Source organism: Chelmon rostratus, chromosome 8, assembly GCF_017976325.1.
Source record: "Chelmon rostratus isolate fCheRos1 chromosome 8, fCheRos1.pri, whole genome shotgun sequence".
NCBI classification, from domain to species: Eukaryota; Metazoa; Chordata; class Actinopteri; order Chaetodontiformes; family Chaetodontidae; genus Chelmon; species Chelmon rostratus.
This window is the reverse complement of record NC_055665.1, coordinates 13,875,311-13,903,023: the sequence shown is the minus strand read 5'-3', so window position 1 is coordinate 13,903,023 and position 27,713 is coordinate 13,875,311. Positions and strand designations below refer to the sequence as shown.

The 27,713-nt window shown below is 42.2% G+C and overlaps 1 protein-coding gene across 4 annotated transcripts; it reads left to right on the top strand.

Annotated features, from left to right (window-relative positions):
• Positions 1–22: 22 nt before the first annotated feature.
• On the top strand, positions 23–21,791 carry si:dkey-12j5.1 (probable assembly chaperone of rpl4). Of its 4 annotated transcripts, none has more exons than XM_041942737.1 (11): positions 23–186; positions 362–465; positions 586–732; positions 869–1,021; positions 2,251–2,360; positions 2,526–2,649; positions 3,753–3,845; positions 4,535–4,603; positions 9,017–9,070; positions 13,048–13,200; positions 19,287–21,791. In XM_041942737.1, exons 1-11 carry the CDS (start codon positions 120–122, stop codon positions 19,458–19,460), a joined length of 1,248 nt encoding a protein of 415 aa, XP_041798671.1. In that variant the 5' UTR covers positions 23–119; the 3' UTR covers positions 19,461–21,791. The 4 variants fall into 4 exon arrangements, with proteins under 4 accessions (XP_041798671.1, XP_041798670.1, XP_041798669.1 ...); XM_041942736.1 differs by having other exon boundaries at positions 2,248–2,360; XM_041942735.1 differs by having other exon boundaries at positions 356–465; positions 19,287–21,790.
• Positions 21,792–27,713: the final 5,922 nt, after the last annotated feature.

Below are 27,713 nucleotides of genomic sequence, written 5' to 3'. Positions count from 1 at the left end.
CGCGCACTGCGTTCCACTGGTCCCCTCCGCTTGCTCACCACGCGTGAGTGAGGTCTACAGTTTGGGAAAAGTCTATTTTGAAGACATAATTGTGTGTATAAGACCTATTTTTCAGCACTATGGGAGGACAGGCAAAGGGCAAAAAGAAAAATAAGCCGAAGAGGAAAGACAAACGCCCAAACAGCGGTAATTTTCTTCAGTGGTCAGCATTTTGCTAGTTATTTACAATATGTTAACATCAGCCTCTCAAACAGTAGCAAACCGTTTGTCGCAATTTACCCGTTAGGCTTCATTTATATTCTTGACTTAACGAGACCAAACTAACATTGACTCTCCTCTTACCCATTCACGGAAGATGCAGGATTTGTTGGATTGTCCCCCCAGGAAAGAATGAAAGTAAGAATGCATGAAAAAGCCAAGAAGAAGACAGCCGAGAAGTACTCTGTGCAACAGCTTCTAGAAAAGGTGACACTGACAAGATCTCCACAACAAAGACATGACCCACACCTGTCATGCCTTTGAAATGTATTTTTTAATTCTGATCACCTACTGCATGTTTTGATCTTGTGATCATCTGTTGTGCAGACAGAGGAATGCATGGACACTTTTGACTTTGAGATGGCTGGTCTTTTCTGCCAACGAGCCCTGGATGTGGATTCCAACAACCTGCAAGCTCTAGACATGCTGGGTCACATCTGCTCTGAACTGGGAGACACACAGAAAGCTAAGGAAATATCCTTTATGCCGGTGTCTTTTTTTGTTGTTATGTGCATGTTGGCGATTCAAGTCATGCCATTGAAACACTGTTATGTCTCCATTCTGTTTGAGTACAGTGAGGGTTGTAGCTTCCTTGATCAGTTCTCTCTAAGTTTTTCTACGTGCAGTGGAGCTGAGCCCAGATGTCGGCCACAGTAAGTACATGTACCTGGGACAAATCCACACAGGCCGAGAGGCTGTAGACTACTACACTCGAGGAATACAAGTCCTGCTGTCTGCATTGGACAAACAAGCACAGCCCACAGTGAGTGCCCCCAAATACACACTCACTTTCAGTTCATGGTTTACTTACTTATACATACTCCACATCACCTAGGGCAGGCATGTCAAACTGATTCCATGAAGGGCCATGTGGCTTCAGGTTTTCCTTCCAACCAGGCTGGATACAATTAATCAGCTGATCTCAGTCTTCAGCTGATAACTAAGTGATCCCTTGATGTTGATTGGTTGGCCTGGTGTGCTCCTCCTTGGTTGGGAAGAAAACCTGCAGCCACACGGCCCTTTATGGAATCGGTTTGACATACTGTATGTGACCTAGGGAGAAATGCCATTGCACCTAAGGATCCATGCTACTGTAATGGTCTGTATTTTCACAAGAGGGTGCTGTTGGACAATGTATTATCTATCTATCTATCTATCTGTCTGTCCATCCATCCATCCATCCATTGCATACATCCATTTCATCTGGTCTTGACAGAGATCATTAGTCCATTCAGTTCAACTGAACAACACTAAACTAATAACATGGTAGTGGATATACCCAGTGCATAGTTATTATTGTGTGACGTCAACCTTGCATCATTCATGACTCTGCATTAATTCACACACATTTTGCCATCACATACTGTATGTATGACGTTATAAGAAAACACCTTGTTACACCTCATTGTGTAACCCGCAACAACATCTGTTTTATTTAAGGCCAGAAGTCTTGTGGCAGTTTTCTGAGCTCCTTGTTTCAAATGTGTTTTAGTTTTTGTTTGTTGGTGTCAATTTAAATAACTGTCCTTACAAAAGAAATAGGATAAATTCTTTGACTTGAAAGCCTCTTTATTTTCACAACAAATATTATATATTACAAGAAAAAGCATGGGATATTCTGTATAATTTAAATCTTCATAGACCATTTTCACAGTGGACATTTTGGCTTGTTGTATTTGGAAAAGCGCAGTCACTAATAACATTAACGATGGCTCCATTCTATTCAAGTGTCCCAGTAAACCACGACAGTGTGCCAGTGAGCCAGCATGCACAATTCCAGCTCCCTGAAACCGGAGCAGCTAAATGGAAATCAATGGAATATTGTTTACACCTGTGCTTTTCCAACTGTGAAAAAAGAAAAAAAAGGCCTGTTCAGGTGGAGTTTCTCTGGGAACTTACAGAGTGTTACTGTATGTTCATGTGTTCACTAACTTATTAATTCTTAAACTTGGTTGAACGTTTCAAGACATCTGTCCTCTGCTTTTTAAGCAGGCTCAGGCTGGAGCCGCCGCCCCACCTGATGAGAACCCTGAGCTCCCCACAGCGAAGGATGTTTGTATAGCCTACTGCTCCATCGCAGAGATTTACCTTGCAGACCTCTGGTACTGGAGCATAACGAGTTACTGTACACTGTTGACACTTATAACCCCAATTCATGTTACTGCATTGGTAATGAGTTGAGATCTGTGTGTGTGTGTGTGTGTGTGTGTGTGTGTGTGTGTGTGTGTGCGTGTGCGTGTGCGCGTGTACGTGTGTGTTCCATGTAGCATGGAAGAGGGAGCTGCAGACAAGTGCAGAGAGTTCATTGAGAGAGCATTAGAGTATCACTATGACAACCCTGAGGCTCTACAGCTCATGGCCAGTTACCTGTTCAGTACAGAGAGAAACCAGGTCAGTGCACACACACACACACACACACACACTCACCAAGGATGAGCTATCACTGCATTAAAGCGGGAATCTGCTGAGTTAATTATTCTGAGCAAATTGAATTGTATGCCATTAATCAGCAGATGGACACATACATTAACACACACACACACACACACACACTGGCAGGTCATGGCGACAGGAATGTTAATTACTGGGCAGATCACTGAGGTCATACAGTGATCTAAAAAAGAGAGAGAGATGAGCAACCTATCGAACTTTGCTGTATGAAGCATCTGACAATAAGTTTGGAAAAATGTCTTTCTATTTTCTCTGTTTATACTGATTTTCATACTGCATAGTCAAGAGATATTTAAAGTATTACTTTTTTACCTACACCTAAAAAGAAATATGAAAGTGGTAAAGTTGTTCCACCACCAAGTCATTCAAGTATAATCTTTTTGTTGAATAAAATGCATGATTTTCATCTATTAACAGTTCTCTTATGATCTAGAGCTGCTAATGTAGCAGTAATGTACAGTACAAGTAATTATTTTTTTTTATTAGACAAAGTATCGTTAAAATAGTTCACAGTGAAGATCTCCCCTAATCTTTGTTTATGGAAAGGCAGTTTTCTCTCTTAGTTTTGAACTGCTCTGCAGCACCTCAACCAAAATTCAGTTCACTTCCTTTGCATTGGTAAGATGTCAGTAGTGGATATCACCTGAGCAAATAAATGTAAAACTATCTTCAAAATCATTCTTCATGTTCTTACATGACCAAACTGAAGAAAACAAAGCTAAAGTGGACCTGCAATGCCAGCTGTAAGCAGTAGGGGTCAGACTGACTCCAGTCACACTTTAAAGCATCCAGCGACAGACCTATTTTGGAATACTCTAGTAATATTTCTGAAATATATCATAAAATTAACCTTAATTTAACCCAAAGGTCATTGATATACTGTACATCATCCAGAATCCAGCCTCTAAAAGTGATTTAGACTCGTCAAATTCTGTCCCTTCTGGTCAATTTATGTCCTTGTCTTTTTGTACGTTTGCATATTTAGTTGCACAATCATACATGTATCTGTGAATTTACACATATGTGCATGCTGCTGTCTTCAGGAAGGCAGAGAATACCTGTTGAAGAGTGTTGGATTGTGGCTACCTGCCCAGAAACAGAGTGCGGATTCTTCCAGCGCAGAGCAAGAGATGCAGGTGAGTTGGAGTTGTGCTTGGTGTTTCTCTGACAGCAACCAGCCCTCACAAGATCCCAGTTTATTTATAAAGCACTTTCAACTAACGGGATTGTCACAGTGTTCTTTGCAGTGAGCACAAATATAAGGACACCAGTAGAGATAAAAAGTAAGCGATAATGAAACGAGGGATAATAAAACATAAAGGATGGAACAAATACTTCACAAACCTGTGTGCTTTTGTGTGTGTTTGTGTTGTGTGGTGTGCCTGTGCGTGTGTGTGTGAAGAAAGAGCGGATATGAAAGCACAAGGCAACATTGGGAAAGTGTATAAAGGATAAGTAAGCCAATTACTACAGGGAATTTTAGAGAATGGCTGAATTGTCAAAGTTAGGATGGGTTTGAAATGACACCAGATAAATGGTACCTGAGTTTGCATTCAAATACGGAGCAAATGTGATATCAGAGGGGTTGGGGTGATGATTTGAGACAAAAATCCCAGTGGCACTACTTTTACTTTTATCTTCAGGAGCAGGTTGATCTGAACTCAGCCTGCAGACACTTCCGCTGTGATTAACAGCCACATAGTTGCAGAATGTTTTTGTACCTTGAAATTGGATCGTGCTGTTGTCAGACAAAGGAAGAACTATGTTTGTGGATGCTTGTGTAAACACTCACTGTAGAGGTGGCGGTGTTGTCCTTTTTCTCCAGAACGACATCCCCCCGTACGAATCCCGCATCACCACAGCCAAACTGCTCATCGAGTCCGAAGAATACGAGGTAAAATGCTGCGTGTCGTGCTCGCGCACTCTGCTGCTGTTGCTGCTCTGTGGATGTTTCGTGGTGGGGAGGCAGCCTGGCGTTTGTATGTGTGTCCGTATGTGTGTATGCAGTGCCTTTTGTGTGTTTTCCTTTCTAGTGAATAGCACTGAAGGTGGGAAGGCCATGGCTGGTCTTTATCCCCTCCAGAGTTCTGTGTCAATAATTGAAGAGTGGTATTTACAGAGAGGGACAGGGGTAAAGGGGGTGCACGTGGGAGGAGGGATGTGAAGGCGGAAAAAAGATAACGGAAGGAAGCTCTAGTCTGATGAATTGCTGCCATATCTGTGATGCAGCGCACTTCTAAATCACTCATCAATTTCCAGTATTAATGGCCTTGATTTTACTGGCTCACCGCCTTCAGTTCAGTGCTAAAACCCCTAACAGTCATTAAGGCTTGAAGTCATTTTCTGTGATTACTGCCACACCAACAGCGGTTCAGCTATTTTCTGTTGTGATTCAGAGATTAATTTGTAGTCACTCTTGTTGAGTGGTTTATGGTTATCACTGACAGGAAATGAGAACAGTGTCCTTTTTCCCCCCTCACTGCCAAACGGCTCTGCTGCAGATAGGTGTGTGTGTGTGTGTCGGGGGTGCGAGGCTGTCAGGTGTATCAGTAAAATGACAGCGTCTCGGTCCACAGTTTCTGACATGTCGTTTGTCTTCATCCGCCTGTTGGTGCCATCAAGCCTGAAACACAAACTGCAAACATTCTGAGTGCTCTATTGCCGAATGTGCATGTATGCATATACACATCCATGCACAAATTTGATATTTGCTTTCAGCCATCAGGTATGTGGAAGTTTCAGAAATCGAGCTTAAGGGTAGAAGAAAAGTAGAAGCAAGCTATTTTCTGTCCCAGACTGGGACTTACCCGGATTTGATACGAACATCCTCTTCCTTCCTCTGTCAAACACACACACACACACACTCACTCACTCATTTTTGTGCTCACTATCTCTCCCTGTGGACTATAAATCTATTCACAACTCTAAACTCTATAAAGTTGTGTGCTAGTCTAGAGTTATCGTATAGTAGTTATAGTAGAAAAGTGGGCCGTGACTCCGGAAAGTGTTTTGGAGGAAAAAAAGAGAGCTTTCCTTTCAATTTTTAAGCTGAGTGCACATGAAAAGCTCGACATGAAAGTAAGAAAGTGGCTGTTTCCTGATACTTGACTTAGGGTCAAGAGCATGGAAAAAATGACATCAACAGATGATAAAAGTGTTGCACCATGTGATTGTCTTCTGCTCTTCGGAAATGAATTGGCACTGGGGGAAAAAAACTGGGCTAATTAATTCTTGAAAACGTCAGTTTCATGACTGCTGCTCTTCCTCTAAGTCTTGTGTTTCAGCAAGACGCGGATACGTGACACTTAATTTGGAAAGGAAAAAAAGTCACTTTTCAGGGTCTTTTTTCCCGCTTGATAGTTTTTGAGGAGAAACACTTGAATGCATGCCAAATGTGTTTGTGATTTCCGTAGCTGTAATGGAAATTGAGTAGAAGCACATGAGAGGTTCTTGGAAGCAGCACAGGCGAGCCAGCTGTGTAGGTGTCACTGTCCAGTTCTGAGCCTATTTCTGTAGTGCTGAAACAACTTCATTAATAGATTGGCGATGGATAGGGGCTTACTGAATTATTCATTGTTTTTAGCAGTTTATCATTCAGAACAACTAAACTTTTGATTGAATATGAGAGAATTTGCTGCTGAATTTTTTGTGTTTTATATCATTGTAGATTGGCTGTTTTTTTCTTTCGAATGGTGGTTTACAAAAAAAATGATGGTATCGCTGTGGGCAAATTGTGATGGGCATTTTAGACAAAAACAAATCAGTTAATCAAGATAATAATAAAGACATTATTTAATATTGAAATGATAAGTATTTGTTGTCCCGAGTTTGTTTATTATTGCTTGTTTGCACTGACATGTTACTTCATATTTTAATGAAAAATAAATGTGCTGTGTGGTGACAACGCGGCCCTCAGAGAACTCTTGTTTTCCCACTGTCACACACACTTACACACACACACACACACATACACAAACGCACATATTACCATCATCATCACCCATCACTACCACTAATTCACTTGCCACATAGCAGACAGACTGTCAGACAGACAGACTGACAGACAGACACCCTCCCCTGACAGCCATTAAGGTGTCTCTTCGGCGTAGTTGTCATAGCAGCTGACGCTTAGTTATTTGTCGTTGTCACTCTTGTTTGCTTTCATGTTATTCATTGAACACTTCTGTTCTTGAATTTAGCTCACGATGGAGCGCAGCTTGTACCTTCCAATGTTGCCTGCAAGTACAGTTAGCAGTGACATCCCCAGGATTTATTTACTTAAGTGGAGACATCCGTGTGTGTGTGTTTGTGCGTTAGTGCTTGTGTGTGTGTGTGCGTGTGTGTACGGGTTTCTGTGTGTTAGAGATACGGCTTGCCCTCGCTTGTAAAGTGATTTGTCTTTCTCCTGTCTCTGCTGTGCGCTCCGGTAAAATGATTCTGTTAAACAAAATTGCCTGAAGATTACACACACACACGCACAATCTGCACACACACACAATGGCCATTATAAATGAGTTCCTCCCAAGAGTGCTGCTTTTTTTTTTCTTTTTCTTTAACAGGTCCTGAAATAAAGAGGACAGCATGTACGTGGTGTCTTTGGCATGTGTGTTTGCGTGTGCCTTTGCGGTGCACCATTGTTGTTCATGGACCAGTTTTGCTTTGTTTGTTATGATACTTTTTTGTACCCTTCCTTCCAATTTTCTCGCTTTTTCCTTCGTAGTGCCCCCTCTTTTCCCCTTATCTTCACAGGAATATTAATCTTGTTGTTGTTTAGAGCGTGAAGCGGCTTAGGAATCTCTGAATCTTTAATCACTCGCCCCTGGGTTGACCAGTGTAGTTAGGAAGAAGTACAGTTGGAGACGATATAATGGTTCGTTGCACACTTATCCGGGCTCCCAGATATCTCTTGTTCTATTTTTGTTGCTCCAAAACTGCCTGTACTATCAGTTGTTTAATACCCAGACAGATCTTTACCCCGATCTCTTATATCTAGTGCTTGGCTCGAATTACTGTGTGTGTGTGTGTGCGCGTGTGTGCGCGCGCGCGTGCGTGTGTGTGTGTGCGTGTGTGTGTGTCACATTGGTATAATACAATGAAAGTCAAGTAGATAATTCTGACGCTGGGCATGAATCCATTCATCATCAGCTGGGATTAGGTGTTTTTGTTTGTGTATTTTTAATCAGTCATTAATTAATTGAGACAATGGGTTTTCTGCTGATAATTGGTTTTGCAATCAATCAACTGACTCCCTGGCATGCACATCTGCACACTCTTAACGAGATCCTCTCAATTAACCTGACTCTCCCTCAGTCTGCTCAGGCAGCTGACCTCTTTATCGCCACCGGAAGCACACACGCTTAATGAAAAGAGAAGAGAACTCCAAGGAGCGGGAGGGGATGAAAATTAGGAAGCTCTGCAGCTAATAAGACTGCTTTAACAAGTGCTGCTTGTTGTGCTCACTGTTGTGTGTAGCTTTGTTGTGGTGTGTGACTGTGCAGTGGTGTGTGTGCGCGTGTGTGCGTGCATGTCTTTTATTCTTGCCCTTCACCATGGGTGATTGGCTAACAGTCGCCTCCAACCTGAAGTTGACAAAAATCAATATATCATCACCTGGGGCCCCTCACACACACACACGCACGCACACACACCACGACCACAGAATCTGCAAAGAGAGAAGCAGAGCAAAACAAACACACTGCCTTCTTTAGTCAAGGTCTGTCTTCTGTAATAGAAACTTCCCACAGAAACTGACCCAGACAATGACGAACTATGGCAAAGGTCACCGGACACTGAACTCCTTTGAGACCTCAAACATTTAACTCCTTTGCGGCATCAAACCTGCTCTCGGGGCAGGGTGGGGTCAAGCATGATATTTAAGTGTATCATTCATCCCATTAAGTTGTGCAGATACTAAGAATGTATTGACTGTTAATGTCAGTAAATGGATTAAAAGGGCTATCGAACAGAGCAGCCAAAGTGACTATTGACTGTGCGATAAGCACTGGTGAGTGTGTCTATCGACGGCCATGTCTGTTTTCTTGTTGGCATCGACGGTGGTGTGTATGGGATGCTGGCTCAAAGATGCTTATCAGACCCTCTTATCACTCTGGTTGATCGCGCGGATGCACAACACGGTGCCCATCATGTTTGTTTGTCTCTGAGTCGAGGCTGTATCGCAGAAAAAACTGATGTGTACTGATGAATTTGTTCAACCTGAAGAGTTATTTTCTGGTATGACTATTCTCTGATGATATTTTTCTTCATAAAGGTCATAACCCTCATTTCTCTCACTCTCTTCCTGCGTTAGATGGCAGTTGATGTTTTGGAGGGTCTTCTGGAGGAGGATGATGAAGTTGTCCAGGTAAGAAACAAAGTGATGTTCCAGCTGTTTTTGTCTTGTCAAAATCTCTTTAAGATATGATTTTCTTTTGTAGTTTTCATATAATATGGCAGACATCAGAATTTCAGCAGTTTCTAATCAGTTTCGGGTGTTTTGAGCCAATAATTGTATTTTGCAGCATGTTCGTCTCTAGCCTGGTTCCAGACCTCTAAATCACCACCCGCATTGCTGATTTGCTCAGCGATAACCTGCGGGTTTGGTGTTGTGCACATTGAGAGCGGTTGTACAAACAATCAACCAAACAAAGCTTTGCAGGGATTACTTAACTTCCTACATAGGTAGCTAGCTATTTAGCTACATCCATGAAAAATAACAACAGAAAAAGGGTCTGTGGATCAGATCGCTGCAGCTGCAAGTTGACTTACAGAAATAACAACTTTTAAATCTGCATATTTCTTATTGAAAGCTCATAGCAGCCACTACCAACAAAGAAATATCCACCCAGCAAGAAATCGGTTAACATGAACACAATGTCAGGCTGAATGAACGAAGTGAAAGTAAAATGGCAGTTCAGCCCGAGTATAAGGCTGGTCTGTCCTGACTAATTAACGATTCTTGAACAAACTGTGTTCTGGGGAATGTGTGTGTGCATGCACGTGTTAATGCACAGGACTAAATGATGTCTTTTTGTGTGTTCCCTTGCAGCCTTATTATTGTGATTCAGTAGCCAGTGCTGCATCAGGCCAACTTGTGGGCAAATCTTTCATCACCCTAGTAGGAAAGAAGCCTCAACCTGTGCACCTGCTTGCTCCTGCTAAGCCACTGTTTATGCGTGTGCACAAAGAAGTGCCTACACACTCACACTTAAGCATTACATGCTCTCAACACCTGCGTGCTCACACAAAGTATGACTGAGAACTTGAATGCTTATTAGAGAGTGGCGTAAATGGCAGTATTTTCTGTGCTTTAGTAGGAACCATGTGCTGTCAGTGTGCTCCAAATCCCCACTGTTAGTGGCAGGGGAAGTGAAGGTGTGCCACTGAGTGTCAGATAGAAGAGCACAGCAGCGTATCTCTCTCTCTCTCTCTCTCTCTCTCTCGCTCTCTCTCTCTCTCTCTCTCCCCCCACTCCCCCTCAGGCTCAGCCTCCCACACACACCCTTCAGCTGACAGATTGAGAGCAGTCATCAGGGGGCTGAACTTTTAAACTCACTCCAGAGACACACAGCTGTGACAGTCGATTTGAGCAGGCCCACAGCCAATCACACATGCATACAGTCACCAGTTCTAATGGTCAGAAAGGGTTTTGTCAGATCATATCACACTTATGTTGCTAGAGTCATATTAGTGATGTCAGAAGTGTATGACAGGCACACTACTCCCCCCCTTTGTCTTACTCTCTTTCTTATTTTCTCTCTTAAGTGCAGTAGATAAGTTGTTAGCTCTCGCCTCCGTCTCCTTGCTCTTGCGTATCTCAAAGTTGGAACCTTACTTATAAAATGTTAAGTCTGCACAAACAACTGAGCTAGTTCCTTGCAAATCTGGTTTCAAAGGTATTCTGTTCATTCATGATGCTTTTGTTCTTCCTTCAGCAGCACCATATGGGAACTAAGATGTGTCTTCACTTTGAAACGACAATAGTCCCAGTGATTTGATTGACAGACGCAGCGTTTATTTTATTATGTGTGCTTCTGTCTGGGGTTGGGAAAGGGTAGAGTGGAGTTTCTGAAGTTCTTAATGAGCAAACTTTCTCCTGTTTTAATTTTGAGTGCAGATGCACAAGCCAATACGCAAATATTTCACAATGGGCCATCTGTAAGGAAATTTCCAGCCTTGTTCTATCTGTTTTTGAAGACATGCAGTGGTTCTCCTTTGTCAAAAAGTTAAGAATTTAAGTGACCCAATTTCACTCTTTCTCTCTTAAATATACATATATATGCACAAGGACACATTTTTATCTGGGTCCTGTATTCACAGAAAATGTTTCAGTGATAAAAATGTCATATTGCTGGTTCTGCAACATTACTACATTTATCCAGTGCTGCTGTTGTTCTGATAAGTATGGCTGCAGGGGGTAGCCTCCCACTCAGCATGCTGAGCGGCAATTCTGAATTCAGTGTGGCATGCCTTGATGTGTTTGTTAGCTAAATGGTTGATTTGGCAGAGGTGCAGGTCCCTAATGCCTCTGCCCTCAATGAATAATGAATAAAGCTAATATTTGTGTCTTGGTGCTTGAAGAACAGTGGGTGGGTGATCTTTGGCCTTAGATGAGAGGCGCACACACACCTCCAAGTTCACTCTGAGTTGAGCATGATTGTGTTTAGGAGTGGAAGAGCAAGCGTAGCACATTGTATGTGACTATGTAGGAGAAAGAAATAGATGATTATGGAAAAGAAGGAGAACAAGCCGATTTGGTTGTATTTCAGCATTCTAACTTATAGTTAAAAATATGCCTCCCCTCACTGTTTGAACTCTAAAGCAATGAGATTATTTCAAGATAATGGCTTTTTTCATATTTTCATCAAGTTAAGGTCAGTCAGCCAGTTAAGAAGCCCTTAACACTCAACTATACGTGGTGCTCCCTTGAATTGAGTGACGCTCACACATCTTGTGTCACACTCTTGCTAAGGGTTGTACTAATGCAACAGAAGAGGTTAAATTATGACCAAATATATGTGAATATATCGAGCAAGAGAAACAGCTTTGTGTTGTGCATGAAATTCAGTAGTCGTGTCAAATACGTTATGATAGAAGTTAGAATAAAAAGACAGCTAACCTGCTGGAGTGACAGAAGATAAATCATCTGGTCATTCTGTGTTGGCCCAATCCGATGCAGCTGCTGACATGCTGTATACATGAAACGAGAGAGTTCGGAAAAGTAGCCAGTGGTTTGCTACATCGATGGATCTAAAGCTGTGCATTTATAATAAGATAATACTATTGTGTCCTTGTGAAAGTGTGGCTCTGCCAGTCACTTAACATATGCCCTTCTTACTACCTGTTAATTCAGTCGTACACACCTTTCAGCTTTACTTGTGTCACACATTTGCAACATTGTCTTGTAAAATGTTTTGCAAATTGAATTTTTATATCCAAGGTTATCAAAACATGGCCGCAGGAATAATAATTCTATAGAGCTGATTCCTGAGGAGGTGGCTGTGTTACATTTTGGCATCTAACGCCCTGAACATAACCTGCTCTGGAGCAGGTGCTGTGGGGGGCTAAAGTTACCATGGTGATGATGTACATCGCTGTAAAAAGAGCCATCAGGAAGTTAATGCGGAGTTAGCTTCTTAACACTAATTGTACCCCAGCGCTGTGGTGCCTCTGTTCCTCCCCAGTTTCTGTCTGGGCAGAAGGACACTAATGGGAAATATTTTTAAATTGAAAATATGTGTACAATAAAAGAATTAACAGATAAAGAGAATATTTAAAAAAAATATTACCTCCTCTAATTTAATCGCAAAGCTAATATTGTCCACAACGCCACCTGTGAGAATGATATCATTTGAAATGCAAAGAAGCTATTTGCCAGAGGGAATTTATTTTTCTCTTTATTATGTTATGTTTTAGTGTATATTTCAGTAAAGTAATTGCATCTTTTGCTACAGAAAGATAAAAAACAAATTGTTGGTGACAGATGGTCAAGTCACAAGTCGCAGGTTTGAATTCATTGTGAAGCTACGTAATGTGCACATGTGCACTTACAATCCTGCAGCATTTGTAAATGAGGACGGGAGACAGTATGTCAGGATTGGATCAGGCTGACAGTTATTTTGTGAGTGATGGATTGCTCATATGTGATTCCATGTTATATGTGTGAAACGTGTTTGTCAAAGAAAGATGTGGGATTTCATGCAGACATGCTCCACGAGGGTTACAAATCTGTTTCCCTTGTCACAGCTCACTTACTGCAACAAAGCAAAGAACATTTTCCCTCTGTCTGAATCTCCTCCACCCACCCCCACCAACCCACCCCTCTTTCTCTGTGCCTCCCAGGTGTGGTATCTCTCCGGCTGGGTGTGCTACCTCCAATTGGAAAAAGCAAAGGAGCAGCAAGAAAGAGAGGGGAGAGACGTGACGGAGGAGGAGAAAGAGGAGTGGAAGGCATTGAAGGAGGCGGCCAGATCATACCTGACCAATGCTAAGAAGGTAATTTAGGTCAATATAACGTCATAAAATCTGCCGACCATCCAATAAATCACAGCCTTTTGATGTTGCGGATAAGGTATAGTTGTGATTCATCTCATATATGAATACAGTTGACCAATACTTACATAGTGTAGCTAGTGGTGTGAAGTAAATAAGTGCATTTATTCAAGTACTATACTTGGTTACTTACTTGTACTTAGTATTTGCATAGCAGGACACTACATACTACAACTCCACGACATTTCAGAGGAATTTGTTGTAGTTTTCACTATACTGCTTTATCTGACAGCCACAATTCCTAGTTCGTCAGTTTATCAACTAATTGTTTAAGCCATTTTTCATGGGTCAGTAATCAGCATATTAATCCAATGTGAAGATCATTGGTTGCAGGCATATATAAAATGGCTAAAACACAAGCTCCACCTCAAACAACAGGAAGGGTTAAATGCTGCTGAAATAAGAATGCTCGAGTAATAATAATCAAATGATATAACATTATACACTATTATAACATAATAGTGTAACACTCATAGGAGACGCTTCTCTGTGTTGAGTACTTTTACGGTTGCACATGCTGATAAAACATACATACTTTTACTTTTTTACTTTTTTTTTTTACTTTCAGTGCCTTTACTTGCTACGGAGTATTTTTATAGTGTGCTATTAGTACTTTTGCTAAAGTAATGGAACTGAATACTTCTTCCACCACTGTGCACATCATCTGTGAGAACAGATAGTTACATACAGTACATTGCAACAATAGATAGGACTCCTAAGAACCAGTTCTTGTCAGTGACGGAGTACACACAGTACTGTGAACATGAGAGGATCCTAAGCTCCATTGTTGCCACTGAAATGTCTTTTTGCACCATCTCAAAGAGGTTTGAATATACCCCTGTCTCTCTCCTATTCCCCCTCACACACACACACACACACACACACACACACACAGACACTTGGAGTGATGTGTCTCATTCATTCTGTCATTCTGTCAGGGAGCAATGCCTCTATGCAGCCGTGATTCATGTTAGTCTAAAATCCAATAGGCTTGTAAATCAGACAGCAGAGACTGAGGGATGGCAGGCCCCACCTACGATTTTTTTCTTCTCTTTACTTTCCTCTCTTTCCTCTCCTTTTCACCTCCCCACTCAGCTGCCCACCCTCCCCCCTCATCTCCCACCCCGTCGTGTCCCTCTACAGATGAGTAGGGGCAGCAGAGTGGCGATATATTGATGTATGTCTCTCTAGCCAGCAGTGTAGTGACAGGCCTGTCTAACCAGCATCCACTGGGAATGTCCACCACTGAGACAGGAGCGAGGAGGGCTCTGAGCTGCCAAGAAGGAGAATGGAAGAAACTGTGTTGAGGAAAGTAAAGGCACAGGTTGCATATAGATTTGAGCTGCCAGCTTTCTGGTGAGTTAATAAAGAAAAAAAAAACAAATTGAAAAAAAAAATGGAATTGAGAAATGGGGAGAATTAGGTACTTTGCTATTTTTGTATAGGGAGAAAGAATACAAAGGAATAAAACGGAAGACTGGTGAAAGAATTGGTTGAGGCATTCGAGCGTGACAGGTAAACAGCATAGCTGTTTCTTTGCAGAGTGAGTGAAGCAACAGGTGCAGAATAATGTGAACGGTAAATGAAGACCTTGAAAGGGTGAGGTGGAATGTGGAGCGAAAACAGCCCCCCGCGTGGTGCACTTAATTCCTCAGCTCTGCACTTTTGCTCCTATGTCTGTGTATTACACACACATGTCCACACTGTGTAGTTGAGATTCCCCCTTGTTTATATCAGAGCTTTGTTTCTGAGCGTCACTGTGAGTGTTAATTATTAACGATGAGTCAGTCTGCTAGTTAAAATGGGCTCCAACATGGAAATGAGGCCTCGAAGCCCAACGGCTTGTTTTGGCGCCAGTCCACTTCTCTGCATACTTTATGACTTTGCTAAGTGTGTGTGCGTGTGTGTACGTGTGCGTGTGTGGTGTGAGACAGTGAGAAAAAGCATGTGGGTATGCGTAGGCGCACCTTATGTGGATGCACATATTTAATTATGGTTGTGTGTGCCAACTTGCATATCTAATTATTTGTTAAGAAATGTCTTCATTATTCATCTCTTCTGTGATCGATACACGTGCACGCTCCCACACACACACAGGCAAACACACACACACACACACACACACACACACACACACACACACACTGTATTCAGCTGAGAGATGCTTTAAAAAGGAATGATAGAGAAGAATGGATGGGTTGAGAGGACAAGAAAGAAGTGTAGGAGCGGAGTGGGAGAATGAAAGGGGAGGTGAGGAAGGGAACAGATTGAATGTGGTGTGTGTGTGTGTGTGTGTGTGTGTGTGTCGGTGCAGGGGGTGTAGCTGGTGAATAGTGGCGAGGGTAAAATCAATAGTAAACCGGACGTGAAATGGAATTTGAGTCTCAGCCAGATAGGGTGCGATTAAGAAAGGATCTGCAGTGTATGCACAGAGGACAATGTTATAAATGTGTGTGCATGTGTGTGTGAGCGTGCACAAAGGCAGCTAGGGCGAACAGAGGTCAAAAGCTTTACTATTAGATGTGGCTGAAAGGCTATCCCGTGAGCATGGATTGTGGGTAGGGTTGGACCAAGGTGTGCTTGTCATGTAATTTTAATGCCGTTCCCTATAAAGGATATGACTGGAGGACGGAAGTGTGTGTGTGTGTGTGTGCTTGTGTGCGCATGTGTGCGCATGTGTGCGTGTGTGAAAAACACAGAATTTGCGGTCAGCCCTCTTGAGACTTCCAGCGACATGCCCTGTTCACACTCAAGGAGGTCTAATCTCAACCAGTGTCACACCCTTGCCAGCGAAGAAGAATGTGTTTGTTTGCATGACAGAGTGAGACAGAGAAGTTAAGAGGAAGAAAATGTTGACTATTGCTCTCTCACTAATGAAGAGGTGCATAGTAGGAGCGCTCCGTTTGGCCTAAAAAAAGGGATTGGAAGAGTGTGCGTGCATGCATGCGTACAAGTATAAGATGTGAAAGTCTGAAGAGGTATCTTCTCCTTGACAGGAAGGTCATTTGGTGAGAGTGTACGAGTGCGAATGAGACGAAATAGTGCATGGGAGGAAAATGGTCAGGACACAAGCCGGGAGAATGAAGGCATTAGAGATGAAATGAAAGAAGAGGTGAAATGAAAAGGGAAGTTAAGCTTGGATGTGGAACAGAAGGTGAACATGATGGAATGATTATGCTTTCACCACATAATCAGCCTGTCTTTATTCTGCCATATGAGTTTTAGAAAAAGGTTTTGACTAAGAAATGAGGGGAAAAGAACCAATTTTAGTATGAAGGGTACATTAGTGCTTATTATTATACTTAAGTTGGCAGCATACTGGACAAAAGATAAGCACTTACAGATAATCTATGCTGGCCCATACTCTGGTTGTGTCCAAGGAAATTAAGTAAATGGGGAGAAAAATAATGAATGATAGGGTACTTAGCATTGTTTGTGTCAGTACTTTTACAGTATTTATGTATATTTACTTACATGGTAGACTGATAAAGTTTCACTTTTTTTTGTCCGTTCTGTGGGCTGCAGTGTAATGACCCTAAACAGGATGAGACCTCATTCAGTCCAGAAGCACTTATGCTCGGTTGTGCACCTGAAGTGAACATAGTTCTGTTTAGTATTAAATTCCAGAGGCCTTTTCAATTCTGTTGCCAAGGATTGGAGTCGTTACTGTCATTGTCATGAAGTCATTTGTCAGCTCTTTTCCGTTGAAGTTCCTCACCTCTCCTCTCTGGAGAGGTTTAAATATGTCGGACTTTAACTGATTTTCAAAGGGGAAAAAAACCCAAAAACAATAATTACCGCATAATAGAAACTCCATTTTGCAGGTATGTGTCTAATTGCATTTTGACCTGATGATGATGTTTGAGGACAAGTCAGGGATCTAAGTTATCATAATTTATCCCCAGGGGACCACGAATGTTTGGACCGAATTCCATGGCAGTCCTTCCAATAGTTATCAAGATATTTCTCTGTAAACAAAAATGTCAAGCTCACGGTGGAGCGAGAGGAAATTCAGGAGAATATCACAGTCAGTAGATTTCATGCGCCATGGAATATAAACGCCTGTGCAGAATTTCATGGAAATTCATCCATTAGTTGTTGAAATATGTAAGTCTGGGGTGTAAGTGTATAATATGTTTGTGAGTTGTTACAGTGGTGGTCAAGTGTGCTTTGGGCTGTGACACGGGGCTTAAAAGTAGAGCAAAGTGAACCATGAAAAAGTTATACGATTACAACTCTCTCTCTCTCTCTCTCTCACACACACACACACACTCTCCCTCCCTCTCTAGGCAGCTCTCTGGGCCGTGAAAGTGAGAAGAGAAAACATAGGCTGCTGCAAATGAGAAATGCCTGTGTTTTTTGCGACGGCGTTGCTGATCTCAGCAGCGTTCGGTGCAGAATGTGTAAAGAATAGCTCCTGTTTGTTTAGCTAGCTGAAAGCATCGCAGTGAATAATCACATCTTAGCCAGCAGACGCACTGCGCTATTGATTTGTAGGAAATATCACTCCGCACAAAAACAGTGTCAAAATAACATTCAGTATTGCAGAACAGGTTTTTTTTTTGCACACGTTCACCCTAATTATTATATTATTTCTCTTATGCTATCTCCATGAAAGACCCCCTCTACCTCTTCCCCAAGGCTGTAATGTGCAATTATTCAGTGTATATAGTGAACTGTATTGTAAAGCAAACCCAACTTTTATTCTGAGTGTTCGTTGTGGATAAACATCTCCAGGCATTTCACTGTGACATTGACAGAATGAAAATCAGTGTTTTCTTTTTCTCTATGTGTGTGTGTGTGGTGCTCGAAGGAGGCTGAGAGGGTCAGCTCTCCCCGCAGTATTAGACCCTGTGCCTGGACCTGGGTCACGCTCCACCTCCCTGGAGCTCCAACCTGCAGAGACAGCATCCACTTAAATATACACACACACACACACACTACACATTCTTACACTCCAAATGAGTTCCCATGGGACTGCGTGTCTCCTGTCAGGACCTGCTGTTGCTTAGAGACTGGTCCTGGGGCCAAGCAGTCACACACGCTCTTCTTCACTCTCCTGGCCTCCTTACACTTTTAGTGAGAATGATGGCACTCAGCTGCTCATTGTCCACGAGCTCAAGTGACTGTGTGCGTGCGCGTGTGTGTTTTATAGACGAAGTAGAATAATTTTCCTACATCATACAAACCCATTCCACACTCGACCTCTTTTTCTCTCTAGTTTTGTTTCTGGAAAGAAATGCATGAATATGAATCGCTGTATCGGTTCCCCTTGCTCTGTCTATGCACGCGCAGAAACACAGTGTTATGCTTGCTGTCCTTAGTGGTAGCGCCAGTAGTTTTATCACCCAGCTCCACTTTGAGTTCAGCAATTACACACAAGCAGAGTATTTTACAGAGATAAATCTGCTGCCTGCTTTGAGAACGGGACTTTTTTATCTTGCTCTTTCACGCCATATTTCACCAAGATAACAACTTTGATAATGTGTTCGTGCGTGCACACGTACGCCGCATAACCACACGTGCTTTAGGATGCACTTCTCTGCATGTGCGTGTGCATGCATGTTGCAACAGCAAGAGGAAGATGAATGGTCGACTGAACAGTGCATCAAATGTGCTGATTTGCCAAATGAAAGACAAAAACTGTTTACCAGTGTTTTGCGAGCCGTGACTGCCTCGCTGACAGAATGCAGCTGCTGTTGGATATTTCAGGCGGCCTAACCAGCACTTAGAGACTTACAACCTCGGGGCTGCTCACTTCCCTCCACTCCGAGCTGCTGCTTACTGATGCTGTAGTGATGCACTGTTATCTTCAGTGACACAACGGAAGAGCCTCGGTCGAGAGCTTTTCACTCACCATATCTCATTTCTTGTACTGCCTCCGCAGTATAATTTTGCACTTCATGTTCTGTCTCAACATTTCTGCTGCATAACCTACTTTCTATTTAAAATTTCCATTTTCCAGTCTCCTTGCTAACCCATTACACACTTGCATCATCCTATTTTTTTCCCCTACCCTCTTTCCCCAGCTGTACAGTAAGCTGCGATGCGATGACCAGCCGATGTTCGAGCATGTGGAGCAGCTGCTGGGCGAGCTGGGAGGAGAGCTGGAAGGAGACGAAGGAGCCCCAGTCTTGGATGACGATTATGAACCCTGTAGTGATGAGGAGGAGGATGATGCGGATGTAGCCATGGAACACTGACCACAGCCACTCGCTCATGCTCTAAGATTCCACTTTTCCCCATCATGCTTCCCTCTACCTTGAATGTTCTGGTGCGCTCTCTGAAGTGCCTTTTTTTTTTTAACTGGTTTTCTTTTCATGCCCGTTTATCAAAGATCAATTTTGAATTCAAGTAAGATGCGCAAAAAGAGTGGCATTAAAAGCTGCAGTCTGCTCAATCTCTTTCAGTCAGTTGTTTAATGCTTTTGGTGAAATAAGTGCATACTTGAGTAATGCTTCCCTTAATCTCCTTGACAGATGTTGATAAAGAAAATTAATTTTGGAGCTTTGCTTCTCACCAGCAGCAAAAGCAAAACACCTTTGAGTGCTTTTACCTTCTCATACACACCAATGCATTGGTTTCTACGAGCAAATACACAGCACGTGCGAAAACCCACAAAAGCTGCACGTTAATTACTTCAGCTCCTCTCAGCACAGGCACACCAGTAGCCGCAGTGCTTCCCTCTCTGACTGTGGGAAAGCGAAATATCTCATTGAGGTGTGAACATTATTAGAAAACTATGTCTGCCAACAAACAGTTAATTCTAACTTTACATGTGACGTTTGTAGTACTCCAAGTTTAGGTAATTCTTGAATTTTTATGCTATTCGGTTTATTCTCCCACTTTGGGTTTTTCCCCTCCTTTTTTGTTAGCTCATTGGATTCAACAAGACAAGACACAATAGAGAGGATTTGGCATTAACTTATGCAGCATGCGTTTCTCTCACTGCTAGACTGTTCAAAGTGTCTGGCACAAAGCCTTTCTAAAAGGAGAAACAGGCAACTCTGACTTAGTATTTTTACTGTAGTTTTCACATTGCAGCCTTTTCAACTTCTCAGACAGAGGTATGTAGCGTAATGGCGTGGGTTAAGGTAATGGCATGGGCCAATAATGGGCTTTTTAAAATATTTTTGTACAATTGAGAGCAGCAAGGTGAAGAGGCAGGGTTTGTACATCTGATTGGTAGACAGCTAGATATGCAGCTACCTTCTGTGGACAAAAAGATCATAGCAAGATCTTATTGTTTTTTTTGTAACCAGCAGCACAAAACTCAAAATGTAAGCCATTCACAGAATGCCAAACTACTGGTTCAGGTCAGAGATGTCAGACTGAAAATGAAAAAAAAAAAAAAAAAAAAAACCTGCATTGTGACGGTATTGGACATACACATACCTGATATCTTGAAATGTTACAGACATATGTATAGTCCATAAATGTCTCTTCGTGATTTTTGCCCCAAACATAATTTCAAAACACAGTTTGTAGTTTTCAACTCAGAAAATATACTGAACAGTTTTTTTGTTCTTCATAAACTGACATTTACCGTTTTTTTTTTTCACAAAGTATTCTTCCATGCATTATGCCTGTCAACAAACAAAGCACACCACAGGCATTCATTGCTGTGCAGCCCCTTTGAAGAGTTTCATAACCGGTAAATGGGAACGTTATCTGAGATCCTGCTCCTGATAGTGACCCTGCTGCAAGCTGAGAGGCCTGTTCGGGGATACAGGGGTTCAGATACCATGATCTGATTGTGTGCGTTTGTGTTTGAAGAGTGTAAAATAAAGCTGAAGAGAAACGTTACCAATACGATACTGCGTGTTTGCATGTATGTGGTACACCGTATATGCCGCAGATATTGATAGCTTAATGTGAAATGATGCGTTGTTATTTGTGGCCTGAGCTCGGCTCAGAAATATTTATGTCCGTGATGTTTAGTATATGATAATGCACCAGGAGTACAGGCCTCGAGGACTGACTACCTGGAGCGATGCTGTCATCTCCTATTTGGCTTTATAATTAACTGGGCTGTAGTGTGTAACGTGTGTCTGCATCTATGTGTGTGTTACTGCACGCGTCCATGCAGCTCATCTGCAGTGCTGTGTGATTAATGACTCCAGGGGTGAGTGAACATCGGCGGTCAGGCCTTTCTGGTTATTCTGAGCTGACCTAGTGTGAGTGGGCCACAGTGGACACAAAGCCTCAGGTGATCTCAAAATCCTCGTCTAGTCTCTCACCTGTGCATCAGCCCCGGCACTGCAGGAATATTTTCACTCGCTGAGAGAGGTGAGTGCAGTTTCTACACAAGGACACACATTCAATCACTGAGAAAGGACACTCACTGTTTACTCTCATTGTTTCCCACTCTATGCTGAAAATCGCTCTTTGAATGGCCAGAATAGCTCTCTTAGTGGCTAAAGCACAGAAATAATCAGACTTGTATAAATACATTGCCAGACCACAAAGCCTACAAAGCCTTATCTTTCATGTTTTCATGTTCCAAATGTCCATGAATTAACAAATATATACTTAAATAAAAAAATCATTACATTGCATGTGTAGTTGATGCCTGAGGCACATTCATTTGTATTTGTTTTTACCTGTATGTCAAGCTGCCTTTGGAGACTGGAGCAGCATGTGTTCAGTCTCCAGGGAAACCAACCCATAATTAGTATGTGTGTGTGTGCGCACGCATTCCTGTATGTGTTTTTTAATAATCGACTGTAATGAGATGAGCGGAGGGGAGAATAATCCTGGATTAACATCTTAAAAATGCATGTGTCGTCATAACAACATCCTGATTGGGACTTAATCATTGAAATACAGACACACCAACACACAGTAACCGTGCGCACACACTTCAACACAGCAATTGTCTGTGCATCAGTTAGCTGAATGCTACAAGATGTGTGTGCATGTGCTGTTTATCCCGTGTTGGTGTATGTGTGTATCGTTGACTTAATTAGAGAGTTAAGCGGGGTGCTCCTCTGAAGGGATTAAGGGGGAAATTATCAGAATCTGGAGACTTAAAGCTGAAACCAGTTAAACGGAAACAGGAGGAGGGAGATCAGGGCTCAGGAGAATGGAGTTTGAGAGGCAGTTCAGCTGTTTATACACACGTTCACATGTTCATTTGTGTGAATTGTCCTCTTGAAGTCATGCTCAAGCACTCAGATTTCGCTTCAAGATGCACAAGCAATTCTTTCAACCTTGCACAACCACTGTTGGGATGGTTTTGCATCATAGACACTGTGTGCAGGAGAGATCTTATGGATGTTCTATGATAGGCTACTGTCCGTGGCAAAATTCAGCAGGACAAAGAAGACCAAGGACAAAATCGACTCCCCTGACAGGAACAGCATGTCACTCACCTGCATCACTTTCTCCACGCTGTGGCCGTGCATTCAAACTGTGAATTAACGACATAATGAGAGCGATGGTTATCTGACCCTAGGGTTTTCCTGACAGCCACGGTGAGAAGCCATTAATCAACTGACCTTTATCCTCTACAGTGAAGCCATTTCCTGTGCAGGATGGATTTCCTGGGTAATGGATGCAGTGTGTCTGACCTGGGAAAAGCACCACCGCTGATGGATTGACGCAAAGGGTTAATACTCACAGTTTTTTGTGGCTTAATGTGATCATTAAAAGGTGATATGGTTTGTCTTAGAGTGGTCTTATTGGAAAAATGTGTGTTTTCCCTCTAATCAATATGGCAAGAGGTCAGCGTCCATTATATGATTCATTTGACTGTTTTAAATGAAATATTTGTTGAGGAAAAGTTTCTGTGAGAGGTGTTGTTTTTCCCTGTATTGTAGTCTGCAGAAACTCATTACATCTCATAATTAACTCTCAGAAAAGTCGTCTTGTCATTGATCTGTGTTTTTGGTCAATAAGGCTATTTTAGACCATCCTGCTGCTTGTATTGTCTGAGGATTGAATGCATTCATACATCTCTGCATGCACACAGTTTACGTGTGTGTTGTTTTTGTTTTGTGTGTGTGCATAGTAATCTTTGGTGGGAACATCTGTCTCCCAGAGATAACATAACCGGGGAATTAGCCATGCTGTCTTACAACAGAGCATCACATCTCACTATTACAGCCTCCTAAATTATACCCTATTACACCTCTGTTTGTGTGTGTGCGCGCGCGCGCACGTTTGTGCGAGCAGAGGAGTGTAAGCAATGTGCTGACAGTGTCATGTCCTTGGGCGACTGTGCCAAGTTTAAGAGTATCACCGAGCCCACTGCCTCCTCTAAGCCTTTAAATCCATCGTAGAAACAGAATTCACATAGTTATTTCAACATAATACAAGTCCTACACAAACAAGTCCCTCCTCAACAAGAGAGCCAAGCATACAGTAAGTAAATAGAATAAAACAAAAAACAGACTGGTGTTTCATAGGATTAAAGTGCTTTTCTGGTTCAGAATTATACACAGTAATATATCTTTTTGATGTAAAAGCTCTAAACAGCCTGAAGCCACTTAGCTCTCCATATATTGCACCTGCAGCAACAACAGTGTCTCTTGACGCATAAGTGATAACAGATTACTTTTACTGTACCTTTATGGCAGTTCAGAAGTTAACAAAGTGATGCGTCAACCTGAAATCATCCAAAATGCGCAAAGCTATGATATCAAATGATTGAATGAGGCCACCTGACTATTCAACTAATGAAGAGTAGAATAATTAATCAGCTTTTAGTTCACTCTGATCTTGCGCAGCTCAGCCCTCTCTAACCATATTTTCACTTGTACCTTTTGAATGTCATTTGGTGGCCCAGTGCGATAGTTAAAATAATATTCTTTCTGTTAGTATAACTACTATTCCTAAGAGGCACAGATATTCAGTAACAAGATGTAAAGTGGAGTGGAACAACCTGGTAGCCTACTGCATGTCACACTCTGCCAAGACTCAAGAAAACTTTTAATGAATGTCGCAGAGAGAGGTATGGCAAGGGCTTTCTCTGTGTTAGGATTCTGCAAAGCACATTGTGCTGTGAAAGTCGGCGCTGTACAACAGCATTCAAACATGTGAAAGATGTAGACTGTGAATGGGGGGGGACTGAGAGGACGAAGTGTAATGGTGCCTTTTCTTCTGCACAGTCAGGGAACAGCCGGGGGAGCTGAACGCAGCCCACTGACCTGGTTGAATCAAAGAGAAGGGTAGGAGGCAAGACTGCGAAAAAAGGGAAGAAAGGGAGAGAGCAAGAAATGGGAAGTGTCTCATTTATACAGCATTACAATTTAGGTCGATGGATCGCTTCAGTAGCCGTGAGGGGCTCTTTTCTGCTCAATGCAATCTATACCCACAATCTAACAATCAAATGTGGTGCCAACAGAGGTGATCTTGCCCCAGCAGTGAGCTCTCCATGACTGCTGGTGTATTTGACTGAGAGCCAGCTTCAGTTTTTATACCTCATTAATTCACAGGAGCGATTGACTGAGGAAACCGCTTCTTCTTGATCATAAATCAACTCAGTCCGGCGTGCTGCATGTGCACACAAACACACACACACACACACACAACAGCAAAACCATAACCACACCAGGGGGAGAATCTCAGGGCTTAGGTAATGATTTAATCAGTCACTGACAGAAAATACAGTGATATTGTGATTACTAATTTCCACATGACCCCTGTGTGGATAACTCTGTGTGTGTTTGACTTAAAATTTGGCTTTATGATAAAGTGAAGGTCCCAAGCACTCCACATTCATGGATAAATTTGCTTTTGAAATAACATTCTTGGTGGTTTTTCCCAAGTTCTGTAATTGCTTTCAAGCGCTTCGTTTGTGTATGTGACGGCTCCCATGCATTTCCCCTTCAGGCTGTGTGAGTGATTTTAACGCTTATGAACCGGAGAGAAGATGGAGGAAAAACTGAAGCGGGCTGATTTCGTATCATCTCCCCGATTATCAGTATCGGAGGACTGAGAAATTGCAGCACATCTGAGTATCTCTAAATTAAACTCTGGGATAAGAACAGAGCAGTCGTGTGTGTGTGTGTGTGTGCATGTGTGTGTGTGTCAGAGAGACAGAGAGGTAGAGATAGAGAGGTTTGATGCTGTAACAGCTGCTAATTATTGCTGCTCTATATTTCACACAGTCTGTTTGATCTCCCATCCTGTGGAGAGAGATAGGGATTCTCTGTCTCTGTTTCTCACAAACTCACACACTTACACACAAAAACGCGCGCGCACACACACACAAGCGCAGGGGTCAGAGGGAGGAGAAAGAGGAATTGTGCTCTAATTACTGAATCTCTGCAGGGGTTGACTTATATTTCTAGCCAACACCTCCGGACTGGTAGCGTACAGTTTGGATCTTGTTTTTGTGTCTGTGTTTACGCCACCTCTTGCTGCAGCCCCCCCTGTGTGATGGGCTGTGTTCACTGATATCACAGAGGGCAAATCAATCCAATCTCTCAAAGCGCTCTGAGTAGTCCAAGTCCATAGACCATCTGGATGCAGCTCTGTTCTCTTCTGTGTTCTGCTCCCTGAGTGCCGGCCGCTGCAGTGATCAACTGTTTGGCAAGCGGCTTTAATACATCTGCGCCTTCACCAGTTACCAGGCATAGCAACAGTTACTAACCACCATCACCTTTGGCAAGACATGCAAGACAGAAGCTCATCGATGTTTCATTAATGATGCAAAAAGTGTTTTTGTTTTAATCTCACATGTATGCTATTCAAGCACTACATGCACTTCAAAACGGTCTGGTGCAGATTAGATGTCTTGAAACTGAGTGGATATTTTTTTGGCTTTGGGCATCCCCAGTACAGTGAACCAAAGGTCAGACTGGACGTTATAATGAAATATGCTTAAAGAAATGTGCGTGTTTGGACAAAATGACTTATCTGTTTGGCAATAAAATAGACTAATAGCACACTATTAAAACAAAATATGGTACTTTTTAAAGAGCGGCATCTCTGACTGACGCAATAAAAGCACTTCCACATGGATCATTCCTTTTATTAAATAAATTGCTACACTTGGTAGATAAACGTATTAAATGTCACATCACTTTTTCCTCAGACCCTCAAGGATGACGGTTGTCTACCTGGGGACAACCGGGGTGAACCTGGGGTTCATCTGAAGGTGAATCAAAGGCGCTGTGAGATGATTACCAGTGTAGGAAATTTGAAAATCAAAATTCTGCTTTTCTTTTTTTTTTTTTTACTTTTCTCTGTTTGTTTGGTTTTTTTGTAATCCCCTTAGTTTTCCCTCTTTTGATGTCCAATACTTTGCAACTGACATGCTCACAATTCATAGACAAACGGTGAAAAGAAGTCACAAGAGGACATAGCTTTTAATTAAGGGGGTCACAAGCATGAAAAGGTTTTGAACCGCTGCTCCGCGATCTTTTTAAAGACTCACTTTGAGAAGTGGAACACCGAACAGTATTTTTATTTATGCAGCATGCGTTGCAACATGTTGCGCAATCAACATGAATCAGAGAGAATAAGAAAAAACGCTGAAGCTCATTTATTTTCACCCAAGTTTTAATGCAACAGTTCCGATTCATTCATGACTGTCTCAACAACTGATTTGTTAAATGCTGTGTGGCAAAACTCTCATGTCACATATGAATATGAAAAGTTGTTGACGTGCTTGCATCACTGAAGCCGTTCAGTGTGGAATAAGCATTGGTCAAGGTTAAATTCACCTTTTATTTTATTGTTTCCCATGACTCTATATTATCACTCACTGTCAGAATATTTACACTATAGAGATAAAACGGGTCTTTACATGTGTCAGATATGGAAATTAAGTTATTGTCCTTCCCAATGTATCTGTGTGTGTGAGTGTCAGTTCAGAATTACCTCTATCTTGCACACACAAATACAGTATATATCCCAGTGAAAATGGCTGTGCTATGCCCTGCGGTCTCTGGAACGTTATTATGTTTGTTGAAAGTCACACTCTAACTCAGATAACCTGTATGAAATGGAGATAAGGAGAGAGTATTATCACTATTGCCCCCTGTCCCTGGCATGAAGGATACTTCAAAAGGCAGATAGGTCTGTCTGTGGTTCAGAAGGAAGAGAGAGGATGACACAAGCCCAGCTTGTCTTTGAATAGCAGGTGCACCTTTCTCTTTATTCTGGGCCTGAATGAGAAATGATGGAAAAAGCAAAGGATCAAAGTCTGTTTTCTCACTGTCTGCTACAACACAGCAGAGGCTAGATGGAGAAACAAATTTTCATTTGAAAACAGTCAATAGTTGGGCTGTTTGTGTGTATGCATGCATGTGTGCGTGCACGTAAGGGCATATGTGAGTAAGAGTTGGAGTTTATACTAGTAAAAGCACTGACACATCCCCATTTCAAATAACAGGCTTTTATCCAAACTAAAAATTCCCTCTCTCTCTTTCTCTCTCTCTCTCTCACACACACAACGTCTGTGTTGCCAAGGAAGATTAATAAACATGGCAGCCACTCTGTGAAAA